The sequence below is a fragment of the Poromitra crassiceps genome, assembly GCF_964638095.1.
Source record: "Poromitra crassiceps genome assembly, chromosome: 15".
NCBI classification, from domain to species: Eukaryota; Metazoa; Chordata; class Actinopteri; order Beryciformes; family Melamphaidae; genus Poromitra; species Poromitra crassiceps.
The window spans coordinates 33,069,679-33,082,178 of record NC_139634.1 but is presented as its reverse complement, the minus strand read 5'-3'; the positions used below and the strand labels follow the sequence as shown (position 1 = coordinate 33,082,178).

The 12,500-nt window shown below is 44.6% G+C and overlaps 1 protein-coding gene across 1 annotated transcript in view; it reads left to right on the top strand.

Annotated features, from left to right (window-relative positions):
• LOC310790563 (teneurin-2-like) overlaps window positions 1–12,500 on the top strand; it is a gene marked incomplete at both ends in the record, with an annotated part of 240,232 nt that overhangs the window by 154,311 nt on the left and 73,421 nt on the right. The window contains one exon of the mRNA XM_083652265.1: window positions 10,677–10,908. Coding sequence (XP_083508391.1) covers window positions 10,677–10,908 — 232 coding nt within the window. The remainder of the gene's footprint in view (window positions 1–10,676; window positions 10,909–12,500) is intronic.

Genomic DNA, 12,500 nt, shown 5'->3' with positions numbered 1-12,500 from the left:
CGTAAAAACAAACAAAAAAAAAACAATTTGCTCCTGAATAATAATAGAACAAATTTAGCAGAATCAACACGCATGAGTGAGGGGGTAGACTACTACTGGCATGGCAAAACAGCTCAAGGGGTACATAAGATTACATAAGTTTAGGGACCATTGAGCATGAGTTATTTAAGAAATAGATTGTATACTTTATTTTTCTTTCACCATGCAACAAACATTTAGTTTGTGACAGTGTGACACATTCTATTGCAAGAGAAGCATTATCTTCCATGTTGTTTTCTAGTTATTATAATAACAATTTCCAAAAACAGCATTTGTTTTGTATTTTGTGTATTTCAAATGAAAGTCTATTTTTCCGGTATTTTCCCAGGGCTCCCTTGAAAAGAGGTTTCGATTTCAACGGGACTCACATGGTTAAATAAATGATAAATAAATACATAAAAATTATTTACTTTTGTTAAAAAAAATATTGTTAAAATATCGTATGTGTGGGTGTGACTGAGTGTGTAACAGCATGTATGTTTGCATGATGTGTGGGTGTGACTGAGTGTGTAACAGCATGTATGTTTGCATGATGTGTGGGTGTGACTGAGTGTGTAACAGCATGTATGTTTGCATGATGTGTGGGTGTGACTGAGTGTGTAACAGCATGTATGTTTGCATGATGTGTGGGTGTGACTGAGTGTGTAACAGCATGTATGTTTGCATGATGTATGGGTGTGACTGAGTATGTAACAGCATGTATGTTTGCATGATGTGTGGGTGTGACTGAGTATGTAACAGCATGTATGTTTGCATGATGTGTGGGTGTGACTGAGTGTGTAACAGCATGTATGTTTGCATGATGTGTGGGTGTGACTGAGTATGTAACAGCATGTATGTTTGCATGATGTGTGGGTGTGACTGAGTGTGTAACAGCATGTATGTTTGCATGATGTGTGGGTGTGACTGAGTGTGTAACAGCATGTATGTTTGCATGATGTGTGGGTGTGACTGAGTGTGTAACAGCATGTATGTTTGCATGATGTGTGGGTGTGACTGAGTGTGTAACAGCATGTATGTTTGCATGATGTGTGGGTGTGACTGAGTGTGTAACAGCATGTATGTTTGCATGATGTGTGGGTGTGACTGAGTGTGTAACAGCATGTATGTTTGCATGATGTGTGGGTGTGACTGAGTGTGTAACAGCATGTATGTTTGCATGATGTGTGGGTGTGACTGAGTGTGTAACAGCATGTATGTTTGCATGATGTGTGGGTGTGACTGAGTGTGTAACAGCATGTATGTTTGCATGATGTGTGGGTGTGACTGAGTGTGTAACAGCATGTATGTTTGCATGATGTGTGGGTGTGACTGAGTGTGTAACAGCATGTATGTTTGCATGATGCGTGGGTGTGACTGAGTGTGTAACAGCATGTATGTTTGCATGATGTGTGGGTGTGACTGAGTGTGTAACAGCATGTATGTTTGCATGATGTGTGGGTGTGACTGAGTGTGTAACAGCATGTATGTTTGCATGATGCGTGGGTGTGACTGAGTGTGTAACAGCATGTATGTTTGCATGATGTATGGGTGTGACTGAGTGTGTAACAGCATGTATGTTTGCATGATGCGTGGGTGTGACTGAGTGTGTAACAGCATGTATGTTTGCATGATGTGTGGGTGTGACTGAGTGTGTAACAGCATGTATGTTTGCATGATGTGTGGGTGTGACTGAGTGTGTAACAGCATGTATGTTTGCATGATGTGTGGGTGTGACTGAGTGTGTAACAGCATGTATGTTTGCATGATGTGTGGGTGTGACTGAGTGTGTAACATCATGTATGTTTGCATGATGCGTGGGTGTGACTGAGTGTGTAACAGCATGTATGTTTGCATGATGCGTGGGTGTGACTGAGTGTGTAACAGCATGTATGTTTGCATGATGTGTGGGTGTGACTGAGTGTGTAACAGCATGTATGTTTGCATGATGTGTGGGTGTGACTGAGTGTGTAACATCATGTATGTTTGCATGATGCGTGGGTGTGACTGAGTGTGTAACATCATGTATGTTTGCATGATGTATGGGTGTGACTGAGTGTGTAACAGCATGTATGTTTGCATGCGTGGGTGTGACTGAGTGTGTAACAGCATGTATGTTTGCATGATGTGTGGGTGTGACTGAGTGTGTAACAGCATGTATGTTTGCATGCGTGGGTGTGACTGAGTGTGTAACAGCATGTATGTTTGCATGATGCGTGGGTGTGACTGAGTGTGTAACATCATGTATGTTTGCATGCGTGGGTGTGACTGAGTGTGTAACAGCATGTATGTTTGCATGATGTGTGGGTGTGACTAAGTGTGTAACAGCATGTATGTTTGCATGCGTGGGCGTGACTGTCTCTCTCCTGAGAGCATCTCTGCATGTGCCGACAGATGTTTCCTGTCCATCCCGTCAAGCAGAGAGCTTAGGTTTCTCCACCTTTCACTCTCCTCTCCGTCTCCTCCTCCCTTCTTCTCTCCTTTCACAAGCATCTGTTCTTCAGGTGTATGTGGGTGACACCTGCGTCCCCCACTGTGGCAGTGCAGACGAATCAGGTCACCTCCTCCATGGGAGCGCACTGCACCCCACAACCCCACCCCCTATCTGCACTGAGCACACATCCAGGAGGGGGGGAGAGAGGGAGGGAGAAGTGCGCTGGTGGAGGAAGCTGGCATGCAGGCGTGTGGTGGTGTAGAGTAGACCATAGACCAGTGATACTCAACTGGCGGCCCGCGGGCCACATCTGGCCCACGATGGAATTGCAAAAAAAAAAAAAAATGACAGTGCACCTGAACGCAACATGCAAGATACCCGCTGAATAAGTGTCCAAATGTTCATGTCATTCTGGCCAATACTCCACTTCTGTTACAGCATTTCAGTCTGGAATATGGAATATCTTTCAATAATCTATGATTTAGCTGCTAAATTGTCAAATGCCGCCGTCTGCTCGCTACCCAGGCACTTATGTATGTACTTAACCTAACTAACTATCCGGTGTGCACAACATTGTCAGACTAAACTCCGGCTGACACCCCAAAAACCTACAATCCGCTACAGAAAAATGTATATTGATTGTTTATTAACTGGCCCCTGGCCTTCTATCATTTCACGAAAGTGGCCCCTGTGCAAAGCAAGTTGAGTATCCCTGCCATAGACTGTATAAAAGAGATGGGCGGGGTAAGTGTGACATCACCCATTGGTTTGTGATCTCTCGTTTTGAAGCCTCTAGTTAAGCGTTTTGGCCGGGGCCATCTTGGTTGTGAGATGGCGCGAGACCAGAGGTTTCCCAGAGCCGCAGCTCCGCCTACTGTTGGTCCGTGATCGGCGAGCTGCGCGATCACTGGACTAGTCTCGGCTCCCAGCGAATAGAGACTGAGAACTGAGTCTATCGCCAGACAGGCGACCTGTCAAATCACGCCCAAAGAATAGTCTTTTGTATCGTCTATTCCCAAAGCTATTTTTTTTAACCAGTCTGTAAACAGTTATTTATTATAACGCTTATTTATGCTGTAAAGCCGTCCGTTTTAACCTGGGAGTGAATAGGGACTGACTCGCTTTTGCAGCCAGCCTCAAGTGGCCATTCGAGGTACTTCCGTATTGGCCTCAACGTGACCAAGTAAGCCTGCCCCCTAGGTGTAGACACACCACTATACACTTTAAGATGAGCCTGTTTATACCGCACATTAGCATGAGGGGATGCATGCGTGTGCTCGACACTTGACTCTGACTATATGCTTGCGTGTATGTTTTATTTTGCTGCGGATGCATGTTTTGTGTGTGTGTGTGTGTGTGTGTGCGCGTGTGTGTGTGTGTGTATTTGTTTGTGTGTGCACAGCAAATCCCTTGACTGTCAATTATCAAAGCCGAGAAGAGGACAGGAGACACATCCGCTCTCCTCTCCTCCTCTCACACTTTGTTTCTGTTCTTATCATACTCAAGAGGGGATAAGGAGAAAATGGAGGAGGGCATGTTGCGATAGCGCCGCTTTGTAAAACCAATTGTTTGTGATGTTTCCCGCTCACGTGCGTGCGCCTGCATATCTGCGCTTTACTCCATCCTTTGATCGATATGACAGAGACAACGTGTAAACAAACACAATCACTATAATGTATGCAGCGCTTAGATGTGTAAAACAATGATGAAAGCATCATGCATAGTATTGATAAGAAAGGCGACGCCATGTTGTAAAGCTAGAATTCAAAGCCGAATGTAACATCAATGAGTCACTGCGGTTTGCAAAACAGCAGCTGACATTTCCATTCAAACAGCTTAAATTACAATTGATTGATTGAAGTTAAAACAATACATAAAGTGAAAACAAAAACAGTAAACATAACAGTCTAATAGACTTCATCAAAAGGAAAATACATAAACTCAAACATAAAAAGGTGAACTGTTTGAAAAGGGGCAGGAAGAAGCCTAGGCTTATCGAGTCCTGCCCCCAAATCATTCATAAACAAAATCATACATCCCTATATTATATGCATATCCCAACTCTCACGCTCCTCCCCACATGCTCATGCATACACATACATACATATATATGCATGTAAATACACAAACGTACATAAACTTACCCATACACATACATCATAAATCCACCTACACATCCCTATCAATACCCATTCCCAATACTACAATCCAACATTACCCCAAAAACCCAATGCTTTGATATCAACCTGTGTTGAAGCAATGCATCCAAGAATCCATCCAATGTACACAACAATTCTTTACATAATGTATATTACAATATAATATACATCATGTACACCATATATTATACATTATATGCATAATAACCTCATTACACATACAATAATTTTTATACATATATGTATATTAATGTACAGAATACACATCAGACCAGGTACATACACCCACCAATAACACAGTAATTCTCTACCAGGAAGAAAAAAGGACATTGCCAAAAAACAGCAAGAATCCGAGTAACTCAAGATTCAATGTATTTCTTGATTAAATATTTTTTTAAATTAGATTTGAAAATAGAGATACTAGAACTTTCTTTGATCCTGTCATCCAGTCTGTTCCAAAGAGTCACCCCATAGACTGTAATACACATGCTCTTAAGAGTAGTGCGAGCACACGGCTGTTTCAAATTATATTTACCTCTTAAATCATAGCATCCTTCTCTGTCTGCAAACATTTTTTGAATATTACCAGGAAGTAGATTGTTCCTCGCTTTGAACATAATTAGTGCAGTTTTCGAATCAATCAAATCCATCAGTTTCAATGCATTTGACTTTATAAATAGTGTGTTAGTGTGTTCCAAATAACCTACCTTATGAACAATCCTTATTGCTTTTTTTTGCAGTGTGCATAATGTCTGAAGGGTACTTTTATAGGTATTCCCCCAGATTTCCGCACAATAATTCAGGATGGGTAAAATAAGCGAGCAGTACAGCATGTACAGTGATTTCAGGTTCAGAATGTTTTTAGTTTTACCTAAGACACCAATATTTCTTGACAGTTTAGAGCATACAAACTTAACGTGGGGTTTCCAACATAAATTGTGGTCCAAGATTATCCCCAAAAAACTGTTCTCAAAAACTCTTTCTAGATCAACATTATCGATCTTTACTACGACTGGGGTGTTCAAGTGGACCCTTCTTTTACCGAACAACATAAACTTGGTTTTCTTTCAATTTAGCGATAATTTGTTCAGGTCGAAGCACCGCTTTAACTTTCCCATTTCTGATGAGACAACCTCCAATAACTGATGCAGATTCTCTCCAGAGCAAAGAATATTGGTGTCATCTGCAAAAACAACAAATTTCAGGATATTTGATATTCTACAGATGTCATTAATATACAATATGAACAATCTTGGACCTAAAATGGAACCTTGTGGCACCCCACATGTCATTTCTAAGCAAGTAGATCTGAAATCACCTAACTGTACAAATTGCTGTCTGTTCTCAATGTAGCTTTTCAGCCAGTTGAGGCCCACTCCTCTAATACCATACCTCTCCATTTTCTTTAACAAGATGTCATGATCGATTGTATCAAATGCTTTTTTTAAGTCTATAAATACTCCTAATGCATACTTCCTTTTATCAATAAAGATGAGAACACTTACTAAAGTAAGGTTGTCAAAAGTATTGATTCTCGATAAGTATCAATACTAAAGATTTGAAATAGATACAATACTGATTTGCAACAGTATAGCAGTGCTTTCTCTTAATGGCAAATCAAACATACTACAGATTCTGGTGGGTATCTGTTGCTTCAACAAGCTCAAAGTGTTCTGATAGGCTGATGACTAGAAGCAGGGGTAGTCTCACGTGGTCACAAGTCAGCATTTCCGGGTTTTGCCGCAAGAAAAGTTGCAGCAGCCCTCTGATTGGTTGGGCCGTAAGGGAAGTCTGACTGTCTGCGTGCATTGGTGCATCATCCAAAATGTACCGCCCTATGAGTTGCGTCACGCAAATAACGATGTCCGTGGTTGGTCAATTCATATGTCTGTCACACATTTTGCTTTGGCCTGAGGGGGCGGTCCTTAACCACCTTGCAGGCAGGGGCGCCGTATAGGGGGGGAAAGGTAGGACGATTCTAAGGGCCCTTGAAGCTGACAGGGGCCCTAAAAGCTTCAAGGGCCCTAAAAGCTTGGACACTAGGCAATTTTTTGCAGTATTAAATTATTAACCTATTGTAATGAATATACTATTTTATTCAATGTACTAGTAAAACGAATTGCTTCTTTTTGGCAAAAAAAGAAAAAATCCTCTTGCACACACCCCCCCCCCTTCGATTTTCAAGAAATGGTTTCTCCCTGCCTGGCTGACAGGAAAAATAGGCACGCCTCCCATCCAGGCAGCGTGGGGCAGCAGCAGCACTACGCAGTACGCGCTGAGATCAGATGAGAGGAGAGAGCAGAGAGGAGACGCAACCAGCAACATGCCAAAAGCAAAGTCAGGTTTCAAAAAGAAAGAGAGCAGAGAGAAAAAAGAGGACAACAGTGCCTCACGCAGTTTTATAGGAAGGCAGGTGAGTGAGCTGGACTGGTGCAGCTGTCTGCCTGTCTCTGTGTGAGGCGAGGCAGATAGCCTACGCTACGTGAATCACTCTGTTAACCTAGAGAACTGTCTAGTAGTCTGTCTGGCGCCATCTGAACATTTATTCAACTTTTCTTAACTACTGGAAATTACCCTGTTAGACCTTAGTGAAATATGCTTACTTTACAGAGTGTTTACATTTCCCTCCTGTCCTGTCTAGCGAACATTTAATCAATGCAAACAATTGTTTGCAAGCCGTTCATATAAATCAGTTGTCCCTGCCTGGCTCTTGCCTAACACAACAGATGCAGAATCAGACACAGCCCCCCCCCCCCCCCCCCCCCCACCGGCACCTTCCAATGAACCAGTCCTCCTAACTGATGAAGGAGGTGAGACACACACACAGGAGCAGCATTGTGTTGAATGACATGGTAGTTGGCACAATTGCAGTGGGTCTGTGGGGATTTATTTGTAATACTAATAATAATACTAATAATAATAATAATAGTAATAAAAAAATAAGAAGGATCAACACAATTTATTTGTCCACATAATGACCATTATATGAAAGGAAAAGCAGCCCACAAATGACAGCCAATGAGAAAAGGAGAACATAATGATATTAAGACTGAATAATGATATCACAACAGTCTCATGCTAAACACTCCTGTTGGACTCCACATGTGTATCAATATTATTTCTAGTCATTAGTTGATAGTATTTCTTTGTTCCCTCTGGTGTATTCAGAGCAGAGAGAGAGTATGATGATTCAACAGGGATGAGAGTGAGATGAAGGTGGGTGAGAAAAGGAGCAAATATTGATGGTTAAGACTGAATAATGACAACACTACAGTGTTATCCTAATATAATTTAAAATGCGATATTATCCTCTAAATCAGCTTCAAACAGCCCAAATTTTTCGCCGGCGCCCTTCGGACGCCGGCATCAGTGGGGCCCATGCTATGTCCTGTCATGGGGCCCAAAATCCCTGGCGGCGCCCCTGCTTGCAGGAGTTGTGCCCCAGACGTAGATATGTACAGTATCTACTGCTGGTTACTGCAAGACTAGATCAGGGCTAATCTGCTGTGTAAGTGCAACGTTTTTATCAGGCCAAGATGATGGAGAAGCGTGCGTCTGTCCATCGTTTATTTGTATGCCTCTTGATGTGTTGTATCCCCCCCCCCCCCCCCCGTGGTATGCAGCAGATGATAGAATGCTCATCCATAAGAGACTTGAGACTTGACATGGACTTGCCCCTCAAAGACTTGAGACTTGACTTGGACTCGAGCTCAAAGACTTGAGACTTGACATGGACTTGCAAAAATGACTTGTGAGCATCTCTGGCGTCGGTATCGAAGTTAGAAGTTCTAGCATCGTGACAACCCCCAACACAAAGTACACTATGTGAAAATGCTCAAGAAGACATGCAAGTATGCCAAGCTCTCCTGTATCAGTACAGTATGTGGTCTATTGATTTCTCTGTAACAATGCACCCCCTGCAACACACACACAGAGACACACACACTCACTCTCATACACACACGCACTCACACGCACGCACACACACACGCACACACACACACACACACACACACACACACACACACACGCACACACACACACACACACACACACACACACACGCACACACACACACACACACACACACACACACACACACACACACACACAAGGCAGGCTGAGAGCCCCTAGACAAAGAGAGCGAGAGGGAGAGGTATGAGAGCTGATGTGTGAATGGGTGTTCCTGTCTGAGTCATCGGGGTTTGTTTTTCAGCTCTCTCACTCAGCAGTCCATTAGCTCAGTGTTGGAAGGGCTGGTATTGGTTTCTAGCTGACAACATGTTCCCCCAAGTCTGAGAGCAAGAGATGAGGGCGCACACTGTGTTGAGTGCTCTAATACTGCTCGTCTCACACACACTTTCCCTCGTCCTCTCGGCTTCGAAAAAAGAAACGGGAAAGAAGTGGCGAAAGAAAGACTTCGGAGTGGGCGAGTGCACTGAGAATAAAACACAAAACCTTGAAAAGTGAAAATGTGATTATTGTTGCATGGATTTCAATGTAATGGATTTTTCTATTTAGCAGAGGCAGTCTGAACAGGTGAGACTTTCAGTCCAAAATAAGTAAAGATCCACCATTTGGAAAATGTGACTGCGATCGATCCCCACCACCCCCTATCTTCACTTAGGAAGGTTCCTAAGTGCACGTTCACACCATACGCCAATCCCACGCTGAAGCCACGCTGAAGCCACGCGCGCAGTTTCATTTCGGCGTCCTTGTTAACAGGCGAGTCCGTTCACACCAGCCGCACGCCACGCCACGCTGAAGCCACGCTAAAGCTACGCTGAACCAACAGTTTCAGCTTCTGTTCTATTTTCCAAGCATGCAGCGCACAGCAGCCGACGTGCCAGGCATGAAGTCAATGCAAGGCAAGGGGGGGGGAGGGGCCGGAGGAGCAGCTCCGAGCAAGGCGCTGAGGAAAAGAGAGTCCTTCTTGTGCGACCTGTTTAGCGTGAGCTCAGCTTCAGCGTGGCTTTAGCGTGGCTTTAGCGTGGCTTTAGCGTGGCTTTAGCGTGGCTTTGGCGTATGGTTGGCGTAGGGTGTGAACAAAGCATAACTGCACGACATGACGAGGAAGTACTGTATTGGCAGCCATGAAGTGCTGTTCAAACGCTAAGGAAAGGAGCTTCAATGCTTCCTGACTTCGCTCCTTTAGCGTAGGATACACCGAACCGCATCCTTTACGCATCCTTTACGAGCAAAGCCGATAATGCCGCCCCACAATTTCTTACGGAAAGCTAATCGGTACTAGCTTGATTAGCTTGCTAACGTGGAAAAACACACTTTTCTCAGCAACCAAGCAACAGATTTCAACATGGATTTCGCCATTGAAATCAGTGTGACTGGTACTTGCCTGCTAGCTAGTGTTTTAGTCACTAGGTGGTATTCTGAGCCTGACGAAGCCTAGTGTAAGTGCATTGGGATTATTTTAGCACCTCTGTGTCGTAATTCCTAAGTCCTAATTCTCCTTCACATCTTTCCTTGACCCCAAGACGTTTTCCATCCTGGTCAAGGAGAAGTGGTTAAGAGTAGGAGCGACGTCTTTTTTTGGACACTTTGAATCCAGCCTTCATCTGACTGAAAAATCATTGAGAGTAAAGCAAAGAATAGAATGTTAGTTAGCTGGAGAGCTTTACAAAATACTTATAGACGGTTTCAACTCGACAACATAAACATTCTAAATCCCCCCCCAGCTTACTTCCTGTTGCAGTGTTTGCTAGTACAGAACAATAACTGACAGGACATAAGCTAGGTTCCTAACTGTTCCCTAGCAACACAATTCTGTGAAAACCATTATAATATTTCAGAAAACATTGCTATACTATTTTAGTATAAATTTGTATTTTATACTGAGCACAAAACACCCTGAAATGTTTTTGATCGTAAAATGGATTTATAGCATTTCATGCCCTTCATGTGAAATTCAACATTATTTCCGTCACAAAAGAATATATGTGTGTGTGAAGTTGGAGTTCAAACCACAGTGAGGTGACTTGCTTTTCAAAGTAGCCTACATCTCTGAAGTTTCTCTCTCTTCTTCTCTCTCTCTCTCTCTCTCTCTCCAGGGGCTGCCAACCACCACAGTCAGTCCACGCTGCGGCCCCCGCTGCCCCCTCCGCACAACCACCAGACCTTATCCCACCACTCTGCCAACAGCCTGAACAGAAACACCCTGAGGGGGGGACGCAACCCCATCCACGCCCCCGCTCCAGGCACCGGGGACGGGCCCACCACCCCCGAGTCGGTCCAGCTACAAGACAGCTGGGTGCTCAACAGCAACGTCCCACTGGAGACCAGGTCAGAAGAGCGCGCATGCACCACAACCACCCCCCCCCCCCAAAGAGATGTTCCCCTTACAATTTGATGTTTTTGAATTTGACAGATTTAGCGGACACCCTTATCGAGAGCCAATCACAGTAGGCACAACAGTTGGATATGGTAATCAACAACACTAATGAAAGCAATGCTCAATATCCCTGTGATCATAGTGTGATCATGTGATGTGCAAGGAGGAAAATAGAAGAAGGAAAAAAGAAAGTATTAGGGCGGCAGACAGGCTGCAATCTGTGCACACAGTTATTACAGACAATATGGCATCACTTCATATTAAGACTCAAGGCATGAACCTGGCATCTCAATGCAACAAGAAAAGACAAGCAGGGAGACTTATGTGACTCCACTGTCTAGTTCACTGAGCAAAGTGCCATCGTACTGCAGAATCTGGTGTACGTACGCGCGTGTCACTGAGCACATCATCTCCTATGCATCATTCCAAGCCAACACGTCGGCACCCTTAACCAAAAAGGAAAATTGCTCTTGGCCAGCTCTGCAGTCACAAAAACAAAGCGCTCAAACAAAAACGCAGACTTCACCTCTCATCTCCGGGGGGGCGCGACGCGTACCAAAAAAACGTCAAAGCTATTATGCATGAAAGTCGGTGTGAGGGAGCAGGAAATACAAAGCGTTTTCACACGCGCCACGCGCACTTTCTCTGTACACAAGGAATACTTACCAGGCGAGCAGAGCGTTCATGCAGGGTATTACTATTCATGAAGCATGCGGCGAGAGGGGACACTGCGTACATGGCTGCCTGCTTGCGTGCACGCACTCACTCTCGGAGATGTCTCCTCGGCGAGCTGTAGTTGTGTTTCTCCTGCTGGGCGCTGGGGCTTCCAACCCTGCTGGTCCCGGATCAGCTCCCCAGAGCGCCGGCCCTATGCACTATTTATGAGGCCCGGCCATGTTTAATTCAGCCCCACTGATCTGAGATACAGTACATGCTCGACCTGTGCTGATGCATTCCGTCGCTAGGCATCATGGGTAGGAGGATGTGATGCGCTGTGTTGAGCAGGCACAGGCATATACCTACTGCTTTAAATGGAGGCTATTTGCAGGTGTAGTTGTTTAACTGGACCTGTGTTGCCATGGTAACATAGTTTTATTATGATTAGATTAAATGATTAGCCGGTCTTTGGTTAAGTTAAGTTATATAAATCCTCTTTTAACAAAGGCCCGTGTGACTGCCATCTCTGCAGATGGGGATGTACTGACACAAACATAATATACACACATGCTGTCAGGCTGGGCGGTGCCAGGATTTGCTCATGCTCAGGTGGTGGGGTTGGGCATGGCTCGGCGCCTGTCCTGAATAGAGCCCAAAGCGGCAGACCGACTTTCCAGCTCCGCCCTCTAGCCCAGATTGGGCCCTCCTCTCTGGGCATGGCGGTGGCAGTGGCTGGGTGGGCTGGCTGGAGCTCCTGGAGCGACCGACTGGGTCACAGAGCCAGACAGGCAGAGCCAGAGAGTCACACCATCCCACCCTGTGCTGCCAGGGCCCATCCTCCATGTCATTAAGCCAACAGCTAGGAGATGATGAGGACACTGTCTGT